Raw genomic sequence first — 19,651 nt, forward strand, 5'->3', positions numbered from 1 at the left:
TAGAGCATCTTCAATTTCTTGACATTGTTGCTTCCCATGCTGATAGCGTTCTCGCCATTCTTCCTCAGTAAGTGTCATCGGCATTGAACTTCTTCTTGATCGATGGTGATAATTTTCCACATCCTCATCATGATGTAGATCTTCAAGATAACCTATCTTTGATGGAATACGCCTTCCCGACATAGTTAAATATGTGCACGGTGCAAAGAAGAAATCACTATGAAAGGAAATACACACAAACACAAGACTTATCTCAATTCGGTTTCCAAGCTTTGAATGCGACTATTTGTCGAATAGTATCTCTATGGGCTCTTGAACTCACACGATTCCAACAAGTGAATCCATGTTGCAAGGTACAAAGCAAAGCTCGTGTCCGATAGCACTTGTAGACTGCCTCCTGCTCTTGTGAACACTTGCTTTTGAGATTCTCGTCTTCCAAAATCCGTTGGGTTGCTCCCTTGTTTGCACTTTTGCCTTGAAGGATATCTTTATGACTAGGAACTTCAAAGAATAGAGCAACAAAGTGACTTGACCTAGTGGATAGTCACCAATTATTAAGCAGACTTGAGCTAGAATAGTACTGGGATGGGGACCTCCCGGGAAGTTTTAAGGGCAATCTCCCAAGGCTTCCTCGCACGTAGCCAACAATGCCTTCAGTGCCAGGTATGCAAAGGACTATGCCGTGGTCATACACTTGGAGGAGCTAAGGCGTGGGTGTGCGTTCACAGACTTCAACCTGTCTACGTACCGCCGACTTCTTTTGCTGTGATTTTTTTTTCTTCGTTGCACATTTTTCTGATTGCGAGCCGTTCTACGCTGTTCGCTTCTGCTACTTCGAACCTCATTGTGCTCTTGTACGTGGTGTTCGCAATTTGATGCATGCTACAATTTCTTGTTCGAGGACGCGGGGTGCGTGTGCTTTTCGTGCTATGGATGATGAGACCTTGGCTTTGATACCACTGTGACGGGAAACACTCGTGGGACCTACAAATCCTTGAAAAACACAACAATACTCTTTGAAAATATGCACAAACTCTCAAAACTCACAAACGAAAGAGACAGAACAAGTGTGTTGGGTATAATCTCCCCCCATAGGAGTGGTGCTCTCCTTCCACCTCCTATGTATTTATGTATATTTCTCAAAGAGCTTATGAGCAAAAATCATACAAAAGGCCCTGTGCTTTCCTCCATGCACCCTTTTACAAAAAGCCCATCCACCTTCTAGAATAGCTGGCTTTTTCTAAAAATAAAGCTTTTTCTAACTTTAGTTTATACACTTAGCTAAGCCACTAATATTCCAAAATTCAAATATGTACATAAGCTTTTGTAATATCAAAAATTAGGCATAAGCCTTATTCATCCCCGCATCACTGGAGTTGCGCCTACGCATCCAAAATATGGCGGATCATTCTTGCCAGATGCCATCGCCCGATCAATTACTCTTCCCTTGGATTCACACAATCAATAGTAATGAAATATTTCAAGCATAAGATAACCTTGGAATTAATCACCACAATCAATCAACCACAATCAATCAACCTTTCAGTATTATAGCAATGCGAAATCAATAAATCACAGATGAATGGTGCACACATGCGATACATACCATCTCATGGTGCACCTGATGCTACACATGAATAAAATCGTATGGATGGTGTATACATGCTACACATACCGTCATCGTGTAAGTGGTGCACACAATGCTACACACTCATATAGCCGCAGCCGTATATCCAGCCATGTAGGAGCACACATGCATCACTACGGAACATCGAGCACACATGCATCAGTTGCGCGACAAAAATGCTGGATCTCACTAAACTAAATACTGAAGGATTAAATTAATGGGATAATTCCAATTCTCGTAACAATAGACTCTCCAAACCCTTATGGTCCATCTTCAGAAGCAGGATTCTGCGCAATCAACATAATCAAGAGCAGCTACCCGTAGATGAAAGGAGAAACAGAGAAACGAAGACACGAAGCATTTGAAAAGTTGCTAAGGTTAAAGAGAGGGCAAGCCAATACAACGAATAGGTGAGAGGGCAAGCCAATAAAACCAATAGGTAAGGCTAACAAGAAGGCTAAGCCTCCCCGTGGAAGGCCAATAATAATAAATAATTTAAATAATTTATGTGCCATGCAAGCATTATATCCCTGGAGGCTCTATTTGAGTTCAATTAGACACGCCTCTCTTGTCGTGCGGATGAAGATGGAGCTGCTGCTGCGGCCAGCTCCACCTTCTTCTGCTTCATTCTCTCCTCCTCCCCAAACCCTAAAAGCTTCCCATTTCTTCTTGCTCCCCTCCTCCTTCCTCTGCTTCCTTCCACCTCTTTGTATTCCTTCTCGCCCCATCCGCTCTCTCCACAAATCGGGACGCATCCGCAGAGAGTGTCTTCCCATTGTAAGCTTCTCTGCTGCATTGCTTGCATATACCTTTCTCTCCTTCTTTCTTTTGTGCAATCTTACTGGGATTGGAGCTTGGCTTGCTCTACCTAGTGCAAATTACATTGGATGACCTCCTTTGGTACGGAGAGTTGGAGAGAAATGCTCGGTTGGTTGCGCAACCGGAATCTCAATGTCAAGTGTACATTCATGAAGAAAAGAATTTCAAGTCGAGGCTTTGGTAATTCTCTTCAATTCTACTTATCGAAGTAATTCACGATCACGCGATGACGATGTTCGCAAATCCGTTTGGCAGGTAAAAGTCCTGTGTGATGCTTCCTCTATCACGGTAAAGCCGATGCCTGCATTTTTCTCTGGCCTGGGAGATGTTGAAAGTCCTATTCTATTGTGCCAAACGGAGATGTTGCCAGCAGTACTTTCTTTGTCCGATGCCACGGACGCCCTTAGACGAGCTGTTACAGCGCTGCAATCAAATCCTCCCCGTTTAGCGAGTGGCATCTTGCGTTTTCAGGTACAACAAAGTGAGTCAGTAGGTAAGATCTAAATCTCGCACCAAGAACATGGGTGAATTGTTGCATTGTCGCCTGCAAATGGCATAGAAGATTCTACTACAATGGAACATGCCAGCATCACAGCTGGACGAGCGCACAAATTCTAACGGAGCAGTAAGCAAGAATTGCGAGATAGAATAAAGCAAAATATCAGTTGCTGAAAACTACTCTGCATTTGTGGCCACCTGTCAACATTACATTTGTATAAAAATGATAGCCATCCTAATAGATTTCATGGTTGAGGTGGCGGATTTTCACATTTTATGTTCAAATCACGCGTTCACCCAGAAGAAACATGTTCTGCATATCGACCTCAGGTCATTAACATTGCCACCCTGCTTAGAATCTAGTTTATCGGAATGCTGAATACATGATCCCATACTGCGTGCCTTCAATAAAGCACAACTCTTTTTGTGGCATGCGCATGTACTCTCCTTCGATCACTGCGCTTTGTAATTGGAGTTGCAAGGTTTCGCCTTGTGCATATCATTGACCCACGACGAGGGACTGCCCAACGCATCTCTCCCATCTTTCATTAGAGCATACATGAAAGGATTTCAATGGCATCTTTGAACTGAATGGAAAGCAAATCAGCTTGATCTCAGTGCTTGCTTTAGACCATACAATGGCTTTTACAGTCTTCCAATCCATTTGATGGATGTCATAATTTCTTATCGTGTCCCAAGCTATCGTTGAACTTGCCGTATGCCCAAGCGTCATCATAATTGACACCTTGGCTATTTGTGAGTATATAACGATATTAGCATTTGGATGGACCCAATGTGCACAATTGGTGCTAAAAAGTGTCGTCCTAATCTTGCTGGGCATATTTTTTATCAGAGCGTAAAGAAAGTGACATCCTTTTGGTAGAAATGATGTGTAGAGGTAGAGAATTAAGGAAATTACACTTCGATTCCTTGGCATATGACTTTCCTCGTCTTAGAATGTCCCAAGACAAGATTAACCTGTTGTTCTATCCTTCAAGTAATTTACTGTAAATCAATACATCATTCAAGAATGCAACTACGAACTTTCCAAGATATGGACGTAGTAAGTCATTCCTCATCAGTTGGAAAGCTGCTAAAGCATTTGTAAGACCAAGTGGCATTAAAGGAACTCGTAACTATTAGAACGTATCCGAAAACTAGTTTTAGGATTATGTATTTGATGATATGCTGAATGTAGATTGATTTTAGTGAAGTACGTTGTACCATGCCAAACTATCTATGTGTCACCTTAGGTGATTATAGAGATGCAAGGTTTATGGGACACTTTTAGTTGGATGATTTACTATTGCAGGTTCAACACTTGTAGCACCTATGCGGAGACGTTAGTCTAATAGGGTGAACAGATGTGCGGAATATTTGAATCACTTCTCAAAGATGTTGGGACAAATGCCTTTTACTCGTAGAGTTTTGTTACAATAGTATCAAGCACTTATCTGTCGGGATTAGCTTGTTTGAGGCAATATATGAATGCAAAGCAAGGATGCCTTCTCAGTGGTAGGCATGGTTGTGATAGTTAATCAAAGGTTAGGATGATTTGTAGAATATGGATACTCTTTTGCAATTGGCTAAAAAGAACATGCAGATGCATAGGCTAGGCAAATGAACGTAGGTGATACTTGGCACCAAAGGCCAGATATAAGTGGTCGGCTCCAAGTGTGGGGGGGGGGTATGGTGAGGTCATGTATCCATGAGACAAAATCCAATGCGCCCAGTAGGTAGTCCTCTGTGCTAGTCCTGCCTCCGTGTGGGAAGCATGTGAATCCCTCAGATGATGACCATCTCTGAAGGCCATTGTAGATGATGAGGTCGTGGACAGCTCCCAACTCAAGCAGGTGTCGCCCGTATGTTGTCACATGTGAAGTATTTGCAGAAAGTCTCTGAATCCCAAGTACTCTGGCATCATGTGGGGATCTCTCTCATATGTGAAGTCAAGTAAGCCCACTTGCATGTCCCTGGTCCTTGCATTGAAATCCCTTAGAAGGAGGGTGTCTCCCTATTTGGAGAACACTATGATATCATCATGTATCTCATAAGGGCTGCGCCCATCTGTAGTGACAATTGGGCATATGATGACGTGTGTGGAGGGAAATAGCATAAGATCGGTCGGGCATCTAGTAGTTGCACTCGTATCCACATGTGACGTGCATGTGCCTGTCTCCTTACCACAAATATGAGTGGTCTCAAGTGTGTTTCGAAAAGGATAGCTACACCTCTAGAGCCTCGTACTCCACTATCTCTCCTCATTTCTCTCCTATGAGCAGACTCCCAGATGGACCCTGTCACTGTGGGCAGCCCTCTCTCTGGGCTCTCATGTGTCTCAGTGTAGAAGATGATGTCTCTGCCTGTGTACGTTTCCGAGAAGCCACGTGGGTCGGACCAAAGTGTACCATTACAGTTCCATACAGCCATACTCAGCTTGTTTTGTGCACTCTTCTCCTGGCTCTGACACTGTCATAGTTCACCCTCTTCCTTCTCCCCTTCTCCCTTGTCCCCTCTGTCAACTCTTTCTCGAATAATCACTTTGCCGTCCCTGTAGGCAGCCCATTTCCCTGCATCTCTTGCTGCATACCATCCCTTCTCTCCGATGTTCCTAGTAGGCTAGGCAGGTGTAGAGAAAGTGTTCCTCTATCTCAACCACTCCCAGCGTGCATAGCATGCAGGTCCGTTGCTCTCTGGGTATACGTGTTGCTCTTCTTGTCTCAATTCGCAGCTGATGGGATGAAATCGGCATTTGCCCAATGGCGATCCTCAATGCATGTGAGACTCTTCTATCCTCGAGATACAGGGGCCTCGTGATGTATTCCTCCTCCGAAACGTTCAGGAAATGGTCGCGGTAGAATTGGGTCTTGGTGGGGAGCTCCTGATCTCCCCCCCAAGCACGAGACTTGTGGAGCTGGAGACGATCTAACTGTATGATACGGTTAACCTCATCTTGCGGGATCGACTCAGGGGGGGCATCCATACTATGCTGAAAGTGAGGGAGCCTGTCCATCTGAATTCCGTGTCTAGCAAACCATGTGGATATACGTGCATACGATGTGTCCGCCTCACTCTCAGCTAGTTGTTTGGATGACTCCAAAGCTAGCCTCGATAGTCTCCAATGAGGTAAGTCCCAGACTCTATGAATGAATGTCACTGTCTGAAAGATGGCATCAATCTGTAGTGGTGTCATGGCGAACTTTGCCTGTACTAACTCATGCGGGACTGAGGGCTTGCTCTTAATTATCCTAGATCCCATGGTCACCTGTAGCCGCTCAAATCTCCTCCACACTGCTATCGGTAGATCACATCCCTAGAAGAGTGCTGCGCATACATGGCAGTCGGTCGCACTAGCGTATCGAAGAGCTAGCACTTTGTTGGTGAATCCTGAAAGTGTGCCTGGAAGCATTGTCTCTCCAATCGGGCGAGAGCACCCCGTCCCCGTGTGAGTTGTGCTTGGGCTGCATGTGTCATAGTGAAAAGGGGTCCTGTGAAGAGTGCTCGCAAATATGTGTAGGACTGCACTATCTCCACTGTTTCGTCTCGATAAGTGAAGCTGAGTCGACGAATCACTGCATGTGAGGTTTTGAAGACCATAACCTTGGTCTTCTCAAGGTTGACTGTCAGGTCTCTGTTTCTTCAGAACACCTCTAGGGCCTCGAAATGTCTGTGCAGCCCCTTCGTTGAGGATGAGATAAGGACTATGTCATCAGCGTATAGCAATATTTGTATCATGAGATCGGCCAATAGTGATCCTTCGCCTCCTAGGCAGTCTATGAAGGAAGTGATCTCATCAATGTACAGCCCGAAGAGAGTCGGTGAGAGGGGGCAGCCCTGCTTCACTCCGATCGTACTCTTGACCCAATCCGATAGGCCACCTGGGCACGAACTTTGCCTTTGACTGACTCATATAGGCTCCACCCCCCATACCATTGTCTTTGGAATCATGAGATTGAAACTACATTATGTTGTGTTTTTAGAGGATGAGTTTGGACATGTTCCTGGATTCATCTAGATACATGCATTGGTCTTGCTTCTGCCTTCTGTGTCACTGGCATCATGCTGTATCATGAATATTGTTTACTCGAGAGAAAGTTATGGACTGTACTTGTTCCAAATCAATCAAGCCATCTAATACTATCTTCTGCCATCAGATTCTTCAGATATAGTCTTTTAACTAGTGTCTAGTTATCCCATGAATGCTTTGTCACTTGTTTATATTGCCTTTCTGGGGAACAAGCTCTCTGAGTATGGCATGCATCGGCTTTGCTTCTGCCTTCTTTGTCAGGGTACCATACTGTATCATGAACTTTGCTTACTTGGGAGAAAGATACGCACTGTACTTGTTTCAAATGAATCAAGTCATCTAAAAGGAGTTGCTGAAGTTCTCTTGACCTATTTTTGTAAAAGTTTGACTTTTATGTGCATTGCTTGAGTGCTAGAAGTACTAAGTTGTTCATTTATATGATGCACAAGTTTTTGCAGATTTCTGCCCTGTTAGGAAATGCTAAACTTATTGTCCTTATCTTTTGGGTTATGTATTTGTAGGGGATTTTGTTCATTCAAAATACTAATTTTGTTGGGAAAAATGCACGTAATGCTTTTAGTATGACAGGCATGTAGATAATGCTTCTTGTCTTTGAAAAAGCTGCAGCATTTTCCTTTTAGATGCTTTGGTGGCTGCTAGTGTGAAATTAGAGAACACAGATTTATACCCAATTGTGGTGCGTAGGTGGACAGATTCTGCATCATATCATAATGAACATGAATCACCCATTGGTTTGCTTATTGGCATAGACTTAGATCTTAACTATTCTGTGTATATTTTCTATATTGTTTCCTTTTTAGAAGTAAATTATTATTAGGGTTGATTTTTAATTACAGCATTTTTAAATTGCTTTGAATTACTACATCAAAATAGTGTGGGCTGAATTCAACCATTTGACATCTCTTCTTTGGAATTGAAGGTCGCCCTTTCAATAGAGATAACAGCACTAACCTGGCTTCAATCCCAGCCACAATGCTCAGAGTTGCTGCCGCGGCTCTATTTCTCCCCCCGAGGGCATCGTGGAGAAGGTACACTTTTTAATCTTGTGCTGCATGAGATTTTAACTATAGGTGCTCCTTTTTACAAATTAAATTCAAGGAAGAGATAAGAGTCTGTGGTATCACTGATGGCAAAGAATGGAAGGCAGGAGCACTTTAGAGAGAGAGAGAAAGAAAGAAAGAAAGAAAGATATATTAACGTCCGTAGGAGGCCTCGCGGGCCTATGGAACAAAGTATAGAATCAAGTAACTCATACAAACCACTGTGGGCCGGGGCAAAGGGCTCACTAAGGCCCTTGCTGAGTACTAAAATGCTATACTAGTACAAAATAGCAAAAAAGTAGCAAAATAGCATGAGGGTGGCATGAAAAAATATCAAGTGCTCAGAGCTAGAGTCCCGAGTGCATGAACCGGCTCCACATATCCAGGCTCCATGGTGGCTCTCTGATGAGATGCAAAGAGCTCACGTATCTGCATCTGTCGGAATGTCTCCCGTGGTGGTGGAGGGCGTGGTCTCCTCGATCTCTGGATCCGATGGGCTATGTCAAGGGTAACGCCTGGCCTCGGTTGATCTCCCCCAAGGAGAGCTGAAATAGGTTGAACCTCGATCGTGTGTGCTCTGGTCACTTGTCGCGTCGTGTACGATCTCTGTGTCCCTCGCCTAGCAGTGCTGTGTCGGCTCTCTCTACCGATCCATATATCTCTCATGTCAGCTAGCTCCTCCTCCTTTATCCCAGAGTGCCTTGGAGCTGAGTCGAATGCATAGAAATCCGTGACCCGTCTTTGCGCTTGGTCTACCTCAGTACCCTGTGGTGCGGTGGTCCCATCCTGCTGCTCTCTAATATGTCGTAGTAGTGTCTCCCTGTGTCGTCGCATCTCCATCAGGTAGAGCCTAATACAGACCTAGTCCTGGAAGTGGATCAGTCGTGAGAGTGGGCCAAAGCCGTGCCCCTCCTGAAGAAGGCAGTGGTAGCGCCCTCTGATCTCATAGTAGGCTGGGCAAACACACAAAAAGTGCTCCTCTGTCTCGACCGCCCCCATCGTGCAAATCTTGCAAGTCCGCTGCTCTCTGGTTATGCGTGTAGCTCTCCCTGCCTCGATCTTGAGCTGATGGGACGAGACCCGCATCTGTCCGATGGCAATCCTCAGTGCGTGTGAGACTCCTCTGTCCTTGAGATACTGAGGTCTGATGATGAGCCTATCCTCCGATACTCTCAAAAAGTGGTCATAGTAGAGCTGGGTCTTGGTGGGGAACTCCTGGTCCCCCTCCCAAGTGCGAGATGTGTGGAGCTGGAGGAGATCTAACTGTATGATACGGCTAATCTCATCCCGTGGGATCAACTCGGGCGGTGCATACATGCTATACTGAAACGGGGGAAGCTGATCCATCTGGATGCCGTGACTGGCAAACCATGCGGTGATGTGTGCAAACCATGTTGTACCTACCCCACTCTTTGCTAGTCGTATGGAGGACTCTAGTGCCAGCCTTGGAAGTGTCTCGCGAGGTAGGTCCCAAACTCTGTGGAGGAAAGTCATTGTCTGAAAAATGGCATCAACCTGGAGGGGGGTCATGGCAAACTTTGCCTGTACTATCTGATAGGGGACCGAGGGCTTACTCCGAATCATCCGAGAGCCCATAATCACTTGTAGGCGCTCAAATCTCCTCCATTCTGCTGTTGAAATATTACACCCCCAAAAAGGCGCCGCATACATGACAGTCGGCCTCACTAGAGTGTTGAAAAGCCGACACTTAATGTGAGCCCCTGCTGCAATGCAAAATAAATCCAAGGCTGTCCTGAAAGAGGTGAGTGTCTATGGAGTGGCATCCAAAAGAATAGCTATGTCATCTGCCAGCTCACTGTCCAGCAACTCCTCTTCCTGTCTCAATGGAAGTCTCAGCCCAAAAATATTAGCTTGAGCTCTAATATAGAGGCTCATAGCTTCAGCCACAAATAAGAATAGAAAGGGGGCTAGAGGGCAACCGTGTCGGACTGATCTAGACATCTGAAACCTGTCTCCCCTGACTCCACCAATCAGTACCTGGCTATCGGCTGACCTCTAAAGAGCAGAAACCCCTCTAATCCACAAATCTGAAAATCCAAATCGAAGAAGGGTTCCCTCTAGAAAACCCCAATCTACCTTGTCATATGCTTTTTCGAAATCCAGGAGTAGAATTGCCAGTCTATGGCCCTCATGCATAGCCCGCTCAGAAGCCTCCCAAAATGAGAATATGTTATAAAAAATGCTTCTGCTATGGACAAAGCCTGTCTGTGTGTCATGTATAAGATCTGGTAGGATGGGCTGCAATCGCAGGCTGATGGCTTTTGCCAAGATCTTATACAAAGTGCCCAGTAAGGTGATCGGTCTCCACTGAGACACTAAATTTCTGCAACCTCCTTTTGGGATAAGATGAATGAGACCCTCCGAGAGAGAGTCCGGCATCTCACCCGAGTCCCAAATGCCTTGCAGGGCTGAGGTGATGTAATCCCCAATCTGATCCCAAAAAATAATAAAAAAAGGTGTAAGCCCATCTGACCTTGGACAACTACCCTTATGAAGGGCAGTAAGAGCGGTCTTGAACTCTATGTTGGTGAAGCGTGCATCAAGTGAGGCTCTCATACCTCTATCCACCAACATAGGAATATGCTGCCAAATAACTTGTCTAGCATCATCTCTAGCCTGTGAATCAGGATCTATAGTCAGAAGGGAGGCATAGTAATCTGAAGCAATCTGCATGACGGCATCTGGATGTGTCAGAAGTATCCCGTCTGAGTCAACAAGCTGCGAAACACTCTCTACTATGTCTAGGGCCGAGAGTAGAGAAGAACTGCTTGCTGACTCTACCTCCGATCTGCGTCCAGAAAGACTCTCTGGCGTGAAAGGCATACTCTGTTCTCTGATCTAAAAGTGTCTGCTGATGAGCCCTTGCTGTAGCAAGGCGCTCCTGAATCCAAGCATCTGTAGGCCGTTTCTGCTCTTCTCTCTGAAGAGCTGCCAGCTGCTGTCGAATGGCAATCTCTCTCCTGTGAATCTCCTCTCTCCAAATACTAGCAACAGAATGATAAAAGCTGCTAATATTAGTGAGGGCTGCTACCACATCTGATGGGGACGGCTGCCCACCCTGCAAGTGAGAATCCCAAATCTGTAGCACTGCCTCTGTGAGGTCCTCCTCTGTGTAGAGGGCATCTGGAATCTTGATACTGGCAGAACGGCCTCTCGCCCGAGGCTCTGAAACCACCAAAAAAACCAAAAAATGATATGAAGTGGACACCCTTGCGCTGATGCATACTGTCCCACCTCTATCCAATACCCAATCATCCACATAAAATTTGTCAATCGGTGCATGGATAGGCATCCTTACTCTCCTGTTTGACCAAGAAAACAGAAGAGACTGTGGTTGAGTGTGAAAAGCATCGTCATACCAAATATCTCTGCCACTGAACTGAAAAAGGAAGGCATCCCATGCTGCTCTCTCCAGGGAGTGAATGCCACCTTCCTTACCCCCTCTTTTGTCTGAAGGCATTTCAACCATGTTGAAATCGCCCCCAATAATCCAAGAATCTGCAATATGTGACCAAGAGAGCAACTCCTTCCAAAGGAGGACACGATCCCCTCTCAAGTTGGGTGCATAAAGGTTAAGGAAGCCAACCTTACGTCCACCAATCATCAAAATAACCCATTGTGCTCTAGAGGGGACTATGACTCTGTGTCCAATGACCAAGGGGAGCATCGAAGAAGAGATAGAAATGCAAATACCTCCCCTAGTGCCCAAGGCAGGTGACCAAAAAGTATGGCAAAAAAGAAGCTTACCTGACTTGGCACAATATCTACCATCCAGCTTATGCTCTTGGAGCATAAGGATATCAATGGGACCACCTGAAATACCTGGATGGAGTTGGTTACGAATCAGCTGCCTACGGCAGCAATGAGATATACCACCGAGGCCTTGAATGTTCCAACTAACAATCCTCATCGACGGGAGGAGGAGGCCGGGTGAAAGGTCCTACCTGACTTGGTGGTGGAGAAAATCCTCTCCTGTGAAAGAGTCCTCTTGTCAAGTGGAGGGAAATTAACTGGTGAAAGAAAACCCACTCCAGCAGAGGTGGAAACCCCGTCCAACGGAATCCCAATAACTGGCTCCCCTAGGGTAGAGGGTACAAACTCCTCTGTCTCAAACTCTGCCAAATTTGCCAGTACTGCAAAAGAGTTCCTATAGGCGGGAACTAGCATCGGAGTGCGAAGAATCCCTGCACCCGAGGGAGAAGGAGAAAAAACCCCGCTACCTCTATCAAGAGGTGAGGTGTGACTAACAGAGGGAGGGGGCTGATCAAGCACATCGATGATAGGACTTGAAGAAATGGGTTGGCCCTCTTGATGAGCAGGAGCGGGGACTAGGGCAACCACATCTACGCCTGCAGTAATATCACCTGCCTGTAACTGAGAATGGTCTGAGGTGCCTCGTAGAGGTGGCAGAGTGTCAACAACCCTCATAGGCCTCCAACGGGGTACTAATCGTACTATGTGTGCTGAAGAAGAGGCTCCATGTCTAGAGATTGGTCACGAAGGTCCTGGGCGAGAAGGGGGGGCTCTGGTAGCGCATGTAGAAGAAGTAGGACGAGAAGGAGAATAAACCGTTTGGGCCTTTCCTTCTTCCTTGGGCAATTCCTGGTGAAGTGCCCAAGGGTCGTGCAAATCCTGCACTGATCCTATCTCCCAACAATCTCGATTCTCTATCCAAAAAAGGAACCATCTGGTCGTTGAAGCATAATGTGATCATCTGCAATATCATGGTTAGAGACGATGACCCTGACTCGTGGCACCCCATCCGATCTGATAGCCTCTGCCAATGAAGAGGGCATGCCAGGGAGGGCAGGGATCTCTATGACCAACCCAAAAGTAGCTCCTATGGACGGTAAGAGTCGATGGTAGACCTGAGGAAGGCCGGGGAACCTGATGAAAAGTGAGGTAACCCTACTATCTTCCTCTCCAGGATTGAAACCCAAAGTGAAGGGTGTCGAAAAGATCCTCCTAGAGCTCAATGTCAAAGGACTAGCCCTGAGTACTGAACTTGCTGACTCTGGAGAATCAAATACCACCTGGAAGAACCCTCGTCCAAGCAGACAAACATCGGTGAGGTGCCCTGCGAGGTCTCCAGGTAAAGCCGAAAGCATCCAATACCTAGCTTGTAGGTGGAGGGGTGGGAACCGTGGATGCGAGCAAAGAGTGAGGTGGCATACTCTTGCTCTGAGTCTGTCTTGAGCTGCTGAAGCTTGTCTTTGGAAAAGGTAACTGTTTTTGCGGCCGGTGGAAGCGGTCAAGGATTGGCTGAATGGGAACCCATTCGTCAATCAAGGTGGAAGGGCCGACACGAACACGAGGATGCTCTGTCCGTTCGACAACCTGCGACCAGAGAGAGAAAATCTCTCTCTTGTTCCGTCAGGGGTTGAAGAGGGGGGAGGGGGAGAGAGGGAGGTGGTGATGCAGAGGCAGGGGCAAGGGCAGGGGCAGGGGCAGAAGGAGGGGAAGGGAGGTGGGGTAGGAGGAGCGGGGGGTAGAGGGAGAAGGGGGAGAGGAAGGAGGGGCAGCGGGGGGGTTGGGAGAGGAGGGGAGAGGGCAGCGGGGTAGGAGGTAGAGGCGGGTAGGGGGAGCGGGGTAGGGGGAGCAGGGGGTAAGGAGGGAAGGGCAGCGGGGGGGTAGGGAGAGGCGGGGTGAGCAGCAAGGGAGAGGGGAAAGGAGCGGGGTAGGGAGGGGGAGCTAGCAGGGTAGGGAGGGAGAGGTAGAGGAAAAGGGAGGGGGAGCTAGCGGGGTAGGGAGAGAGGGAGGGGGGTAAGGAGGGAGAGAGGGAGGGGGTAGGGAGGGGGAGGTAGCAGGGCAGGGAGGGAGGGTAGCGGGAGAGGCAGTGAGGGGGGACAGCAGCGGGAGAGGGAGGGAAGGGAGCGGGAGAGGGAAGGGAGAGGGAGAGGCAGCAGCGGGAGGAGGGGGCAGCAGCCCGGGAGGAGGGGCTGGCAGGGAGAGGAGGGAGGGGAGAGGGGTGCGACGGAGGGCAGCAGGGAGAAGCAGGACGGGGAGCTCAGCAGCTGCTAGCCAGCCAGCATTAAATGATCCGCACAGCAGCAGAAAATCCGTACAGCCAGCATTAAATGATCCGTACAGCAGCCCTTGAGCTCTGTACAGCATGTACGGAAGCTTTAGTTTCAGTACTTGCAGTCCGTACAGCGGCACGGACTGCCTTGGGATACGTGCAGGTCAAAGGTGCTTGAAGTCGGGCCTTGGAATGCATGAGAAATGCACGCCAGCAGGAGAAGACGTGAAATCCATACTTTAGCCTTGAAAGGAGAGGAAGGGGTAGGTGGGTATGCATGAGGGGCTGTCACGTGGCCCCCTCATTATTAAAGCTTTAGCCCTTGGTTTGCCCCTCACATTAAAATCCTAACCCTCTAAACCAATGAAACATTGGTTTCTGTTGGGCCTAACATTTTTAGACCCCTCAACCCCTAGTATTTGGGCCTATTAGGTGCACTGAAAATTGGACTAGGGACTTCTAGGAAGTGGGTGCTTCCTTTAGGCCAATCCCCTCGGCCAAAGTGACCATGGAAGTAGGCAAGGGGTTAGCTACACATGAAATTCGCATCCCCGTGACACTCTAGCATAGCTCTCCAATCACAAGCTCGCCACCAGCTCGAAGAACACTCTCATGAGAAGTTAGAAGTCGGAAACTTTTGTTGAGAATTTGGGAGATAGAAAGGATGCGTCCCAAAACCGCCTTTGTCTTGCTACGTTCATGTTTGTATGCATGAGTGCCAAGGGTCAAGGAATACATACAACTCTAGAATCCCTACGAGGTTTACAAAAGCACCCCTATAATCTAACAGGTCCCCATAAATTGAGTAGGGGAGATCACAAAAGAAGCTATCAAACCGAAAACAAAAACTATAGAAATATCACTATCAACCCGATAAACTAAAAGATCTTGTTCGACATACTATTGCTAGACTTAAAAGGCCTAATCTTAATCAATCACAATCACTGGCGGCGGTTCATGCTAATCCAATCCTGCAAAATGGTCTTCTTGGTCCTCACCAACAATGCAAGCTTTTGAGCTAGTATTGACTTCTCTCCCCTCTTTATACTCATTGTCAAACGCTTTCTGATAGCAGTTCTTTTCATTATGTCCTTATCGTCCACAGTAGCCACAAGCCGACAAGATTTTCAGGGATGATTCCACTCTACTATTAGACATTGACCTTGAGGAGGCAGGTATGCTACGAGTTTCGGCTGACAGACGAGGACCGTTCACATCTTATGGGTAGGCCCTATTAGACCTCGGTAGGATGCATGATCTCCTTATTTATAATGGTCTTGACAGATGGCCCGCTTCAGGTGGCTTCACGTGCTTTCCACATGGGGGAGGCTTCAGTGTTGTGGACTACATCATGGGATCCCCTGCCTGTTGGAATTATATCTATAATTCAGCAGTGACCAATGTAATATAATAAGTTAGTTAGGGGCATTTTTCCCTCATTTAGAGGTTTTTCCCCCTAACTGCAGTTAGTTCACTAACTATGGTTAGTGACTACTAAGGTTTTGTCACTATGACAAAACCTTATCTACACTACTTTGTGTTGTACTCTTACACACTCTATTGAGCAACTAAAGCTTTTGACTCTCTCTCTCTCTCTAGCTCTCACACTCTCCATTTCCTTCATTTGGTATCAGAGCAGGTCCAAGAGCCTGGTGCTCCTTGCTCCCTCAAGTTTCAACCTCAGCCTCGACTTTCAGCCTACGCAAATCTGCCCGTACAGTCCGTACGACTGTACGGAATTCTGACGCCTGCCGTACGATTACGCCTGCCGTACGATTTCGCCCGCCGTACCAGCGCCGAAACTGTTCGTCATCTGCTGCAGTACTGTTCCGTACCAGTTCCGTACAAATCCGTACCTGCAGTCGTACTTCGCCGTACCATCGCCGAAACTGTTCGTCGTCTGCTTTCGTACAGCGCCGTACATCGCAATCTTTACCGTACATCGCCATCTGTACCGTACAGTCGTACTGACCGTACAATCTGTACCGTACAGTCCGTACTGTACCGTACCACCGTACAGTTAGTGCTGTACCGAACCTCCTGCACTCTTTACAGATTTGTATGCATTTCTGCATTTTCAGATCTGTACTTGCAGATTTTCACAGGTTGCATTTAGCCATAGGTGATCTTTGGCAAGTGATCCTTGGCAGGTGATCTTTGACAGGCTAAGTTTGCAGACAGCCATTGTTTGGCTAAGTATTCTGCAAGAACATTTGGGGCATTTTGCAGATTGAAGCCATTGCAATCATTGGGCAAGTTTGAAGCTATCACAAGAGCAAAATTGCAGATTTGTCTGAAATTTGGGGCTTTTGTATTAAAATTGCAGATTTGGGGCTTTTGGCATTTTTACCCCTTTCTGGCTGCAATTTCTAGCCACAAATTGGGGCTTTTGTGTTTGGAGAGCATTTTTTGGAGTATTCTGTACATACTGCCTTTCTTGGAGTGTTTGGAACACTTTTGGCAGATTTTGGAGAGTGTTTTATGCTTGGACAGATTTCTGACAACTCAAGTGCAGAAATCTAAGTTGCAAATACAGCCCGTGCTTGGGTGTGGTTTTTGGGAGTTGTGCATTTTATTCCCAGTAAGGGAATTCAGCTTTGTATCTGCTTCAATTCCTTTTTCAGATATGGCCCATCAAAATCAGAATGATTTTCAGTTCGGTGGTCTTTCTCAGGAAGACAAATTGGATGGTACCAACTACTCCCTCTGGAGTTTCATGGTACGTAATATTCTGATTTCTCGCAATTTATGGGATTATGTCAATGGGGATGAAATCCGACCAGCAGATATTGCACCTGCTACCCCTCCTCACCAAGGAGGTGGAAGAGGTCGTGCACAAGGTGCAGCTGCAGGACAAGTTGTTGGTGCAGCTACAGTTAATACTCCTGAGCAAAAGAGATGGGATTCACGGGATGCCTTAGCCTTGTCTTGCATCTCTCTTTCAGTGAAAAGATCAATCATTCCGCATATCCGGTCGTGTAAGACCTCCAGGGCAGCGTGGGATATTTTGGAAAGCATGTATGCAGCACGGAATGATGCCAGGGTATCTTTTTTAAAAAGAGAGTTGAGCAATACACATATGGAGGAGGGTGACTCCATGTCAGCCCACCTCACTAAGCTACAGGATCTCAGAGAGCAGTTGTTAAATATAGATGAAATTATTCCTGATTCAGAGATGATTACAACCACTCTGAATTCTCTTCCTGAGTCTTATCTCAGCTTTCATACTTCGCTGAATTTATCATTGAGGGGGGGTGCAAATCCTCTTTCTTTTCATGAGCTGATAGGACTTCTGCTTCAGGAAGAGCAGACCAGGAAAAATTTGGCTTCACGTGCAGGTGAACAAGCCATGCTCTCAAAATTCAAATAAAAAACAAAGGGACAGGCAAAAACAGCAGCAAATCAGCCTTCCAGTGGGTCAGGACAGCCTTCACAAAAGGCTAAAAGTGATGCAAGCAAGCCCAAAAAGAAGGGTTTCTGTCACTACTGCAAAAAGCCAGGTCATCACATAGCAGAATGCAGGAAAAGGATTGCAAAGGAAAAGAAAAACAGCTCAGGAATGGCTGTTTCAGATTCAGCCCCTTGTGCATCTGACAGTGGGGATGCTGCAGCCAACTTTGTTGGTCAAGATTATGCCTTTTTATCTTGCATTTCTGATTCTAGGTTGGCTGTTCCAGATGATCGGGATAGTACAACTTCTTGCAGTGATGATACATATGCATTTTTGACTTGCAGTTTTGACTCTCCTTCAGATGCATCTGCTTTCAGTGTTGATGAAACATTGAACACATGGTATTTTGACAGCGGTGCATCCAAGCACATCACTTCGAGGAAGTGTCTCTTTACTTCCTTGCATTCACCCCCTGTTGGTAAGAAAGTCACTTGTGCCAACAACTCCTCATATTCAGTACGTGGCACAGGAGAAGTTGAGCTCACTGCAATTGATGGCTCAATTTTCAGACTTTCGGATGTTTTATATGTGCCTGGCATAACCAAAAATCTCCTTTCAGTGTCCACTCTTAACAGAGATGGATTTCAGGTCATCTTTGAGGATGACAAATGTGCTGTCCGGGACAGGGAAGCTAACTATGCCTTAATGTTATCTGGTACTCTGCTGCGTGGGCTTTTTCAGCTTGATATTTTTCAGAAAAGAGCAGCTCATGCTTTGGCAATTTCTTCCCCTACAGTTGCCATGCAAAATGCAGAATTATGGCATGCCAGATATGGCCACATGCATTACAACAGCTTAATGACACTTCAGAAATTTTCAATGGTTGATGCATTGCCGCCTCTTGAGATACCTCCTCCACATGCCTGTGAAGGGTGCATTTTAGGTATAATGCATAGATTTCCCTTCAAGAAGGATGGTTCAGTTAAAGCTGTTCGCAAATTGCAGCTTATACACAGTGATGTCTGTGGTCCCATGAGGACTCCTTCATTGGGTGGTCATCTCTACTTTGTCACATTTATTGATGACTACTCCAATTTTACTTGGGTTTATGGGCTGAAAAAGAAATCTGAAGTGTTCACAGTGTTTAAACACTTTTCAGCCATGGTTGAAAATGAAACAGGGCTCAAGATACAGACATTACGCACGGATAGAGGTGGGGAATACCTATCTGCAGAATTTGATGCTTTCCTCAAACAAAAGGGTATTGTGCATCAGCTCACAGTCAGGCTGACTCCTCAGCAAAATGGCAAAGCTGAGAGGAAAAATAGAACCCTCATGGAGATGGACAGATGTATGCTGAAAAGCAAACACATGCCTCATAAATTCTGGTTAGAGGGTTTGATGTGTGCCAATTACATTTTGAACAGGGCTCCCACTAAGGCTTTAAAAACAAAAACTCCTTTTGAGGTCTGGAATGACAGGAAGCCTTTAGTGGATCACTTCCGAGTCTTTGGATGCCTTGCCTATGCACATGTGCCAGTTGAATTTAGGCACAAATTGTCAGATAAAGCCATCAAATGCATATTTGTTGGATACAGTGCAGAAAGCAAGGGATATCGTCTCTACAATCCTGCTACACGCAAAATCATTGTAAGTAGAGATGTGATATTTTCTGAAAATTCAGCTTACACTCAGGCTGATTTTCAAATGCCTTCACCTTCAGAAGATGTATTTCAAGGGTTGCTACCCATTGCTTTGGGTTCCCCTGCTGATTTTTCTGATCCAAATCAGAATTTACAGCAACCTTCAAATGCTTCAGTTCCGCCACGGGATGTCATGCCTCCTCCACAGGAAGTGGAACAAGTGGTACAGCAAGAAATTGCAGACATACATGCAGCAAAAACAGTCCCAAACTGGCTGTTACAGACTCTCCGGGAGAGTAAACTTGATGCCCCGTTACCTGGCAAGACTCGCAGTGCAGCAAGGCACATGGAAGGTGCTAATTTAGTGGAATCAGCATATGCAGGTACTCTCCTTGATGAAGAGGAGCCTGCCACATTTGAAGAGGCACAAGGTAATGTGCATTGGATGAATGCCATGCACGATGAGTTGCAGTCCATTGCCAAAAATCAGACTTGGGATGTTGTGGACTTTCCACAGGGTAAACATGCTATTGGCACACGATGGG

General features: G+C 46.3%; 1 protein-coding gene across 3 annotated transcripts in view; it reads left to right on the top strand.

Moving 5' to 3' along the window:
- The first annotated feature begins 2,193 nt into the window (after positions 1-2,193).
- The window catches only part of PHYLLO (2-oxoglutarate decarboxylase/hydro-lyase/magnesium ion-binding protein), a 247,108-nt gene continuing 229,650 nt past the window's right edge, over positions 2,194-19,651 (top strand). Inside the window, exons 1-3 of one of the 3 annotated variants that reach the window (XM_087373141.1) lie at positions 2,194-2,404; positions 2,702-2,917; positions 7,912-8,020. In XM_087373141.1, the coding sequence (XP_087229267.1) occupies positions 2,207-2,404; positions 2,702-2,917; positions 7,912-8,020 (523 nt within the window). In that variant the 5' untranslated portion in view covers positions 2,194-2,206. Of the gene's footprint in view, positions 2,405-2,551; positions 2,627-2,701; positions 2,928-7,911; positions 8,021-19,651 lie in introns of those variants that run through there. The other 2 variants (XM_087373148.1, XM_087373156.1) reach the window with 2 other exon arrangements.

Source organism: Dipteris shenzhenensis, chromosome 1, assembly GCF_047967505.1.
Source record: "Dipteris shenzhenensis isolate YYH24624 ecotype China chromosome 1, Dip_SZ_1.0, whole genome shotgun sequence".
Taxonomy (NCBI): domain Eukaryota; kingdom Viridiplantae; phylum Streptophyta; class Polypodiopsida; order Gleicheniales; family Dipteridaceae; genus Dipteris; species Dipteris shenzhenensis.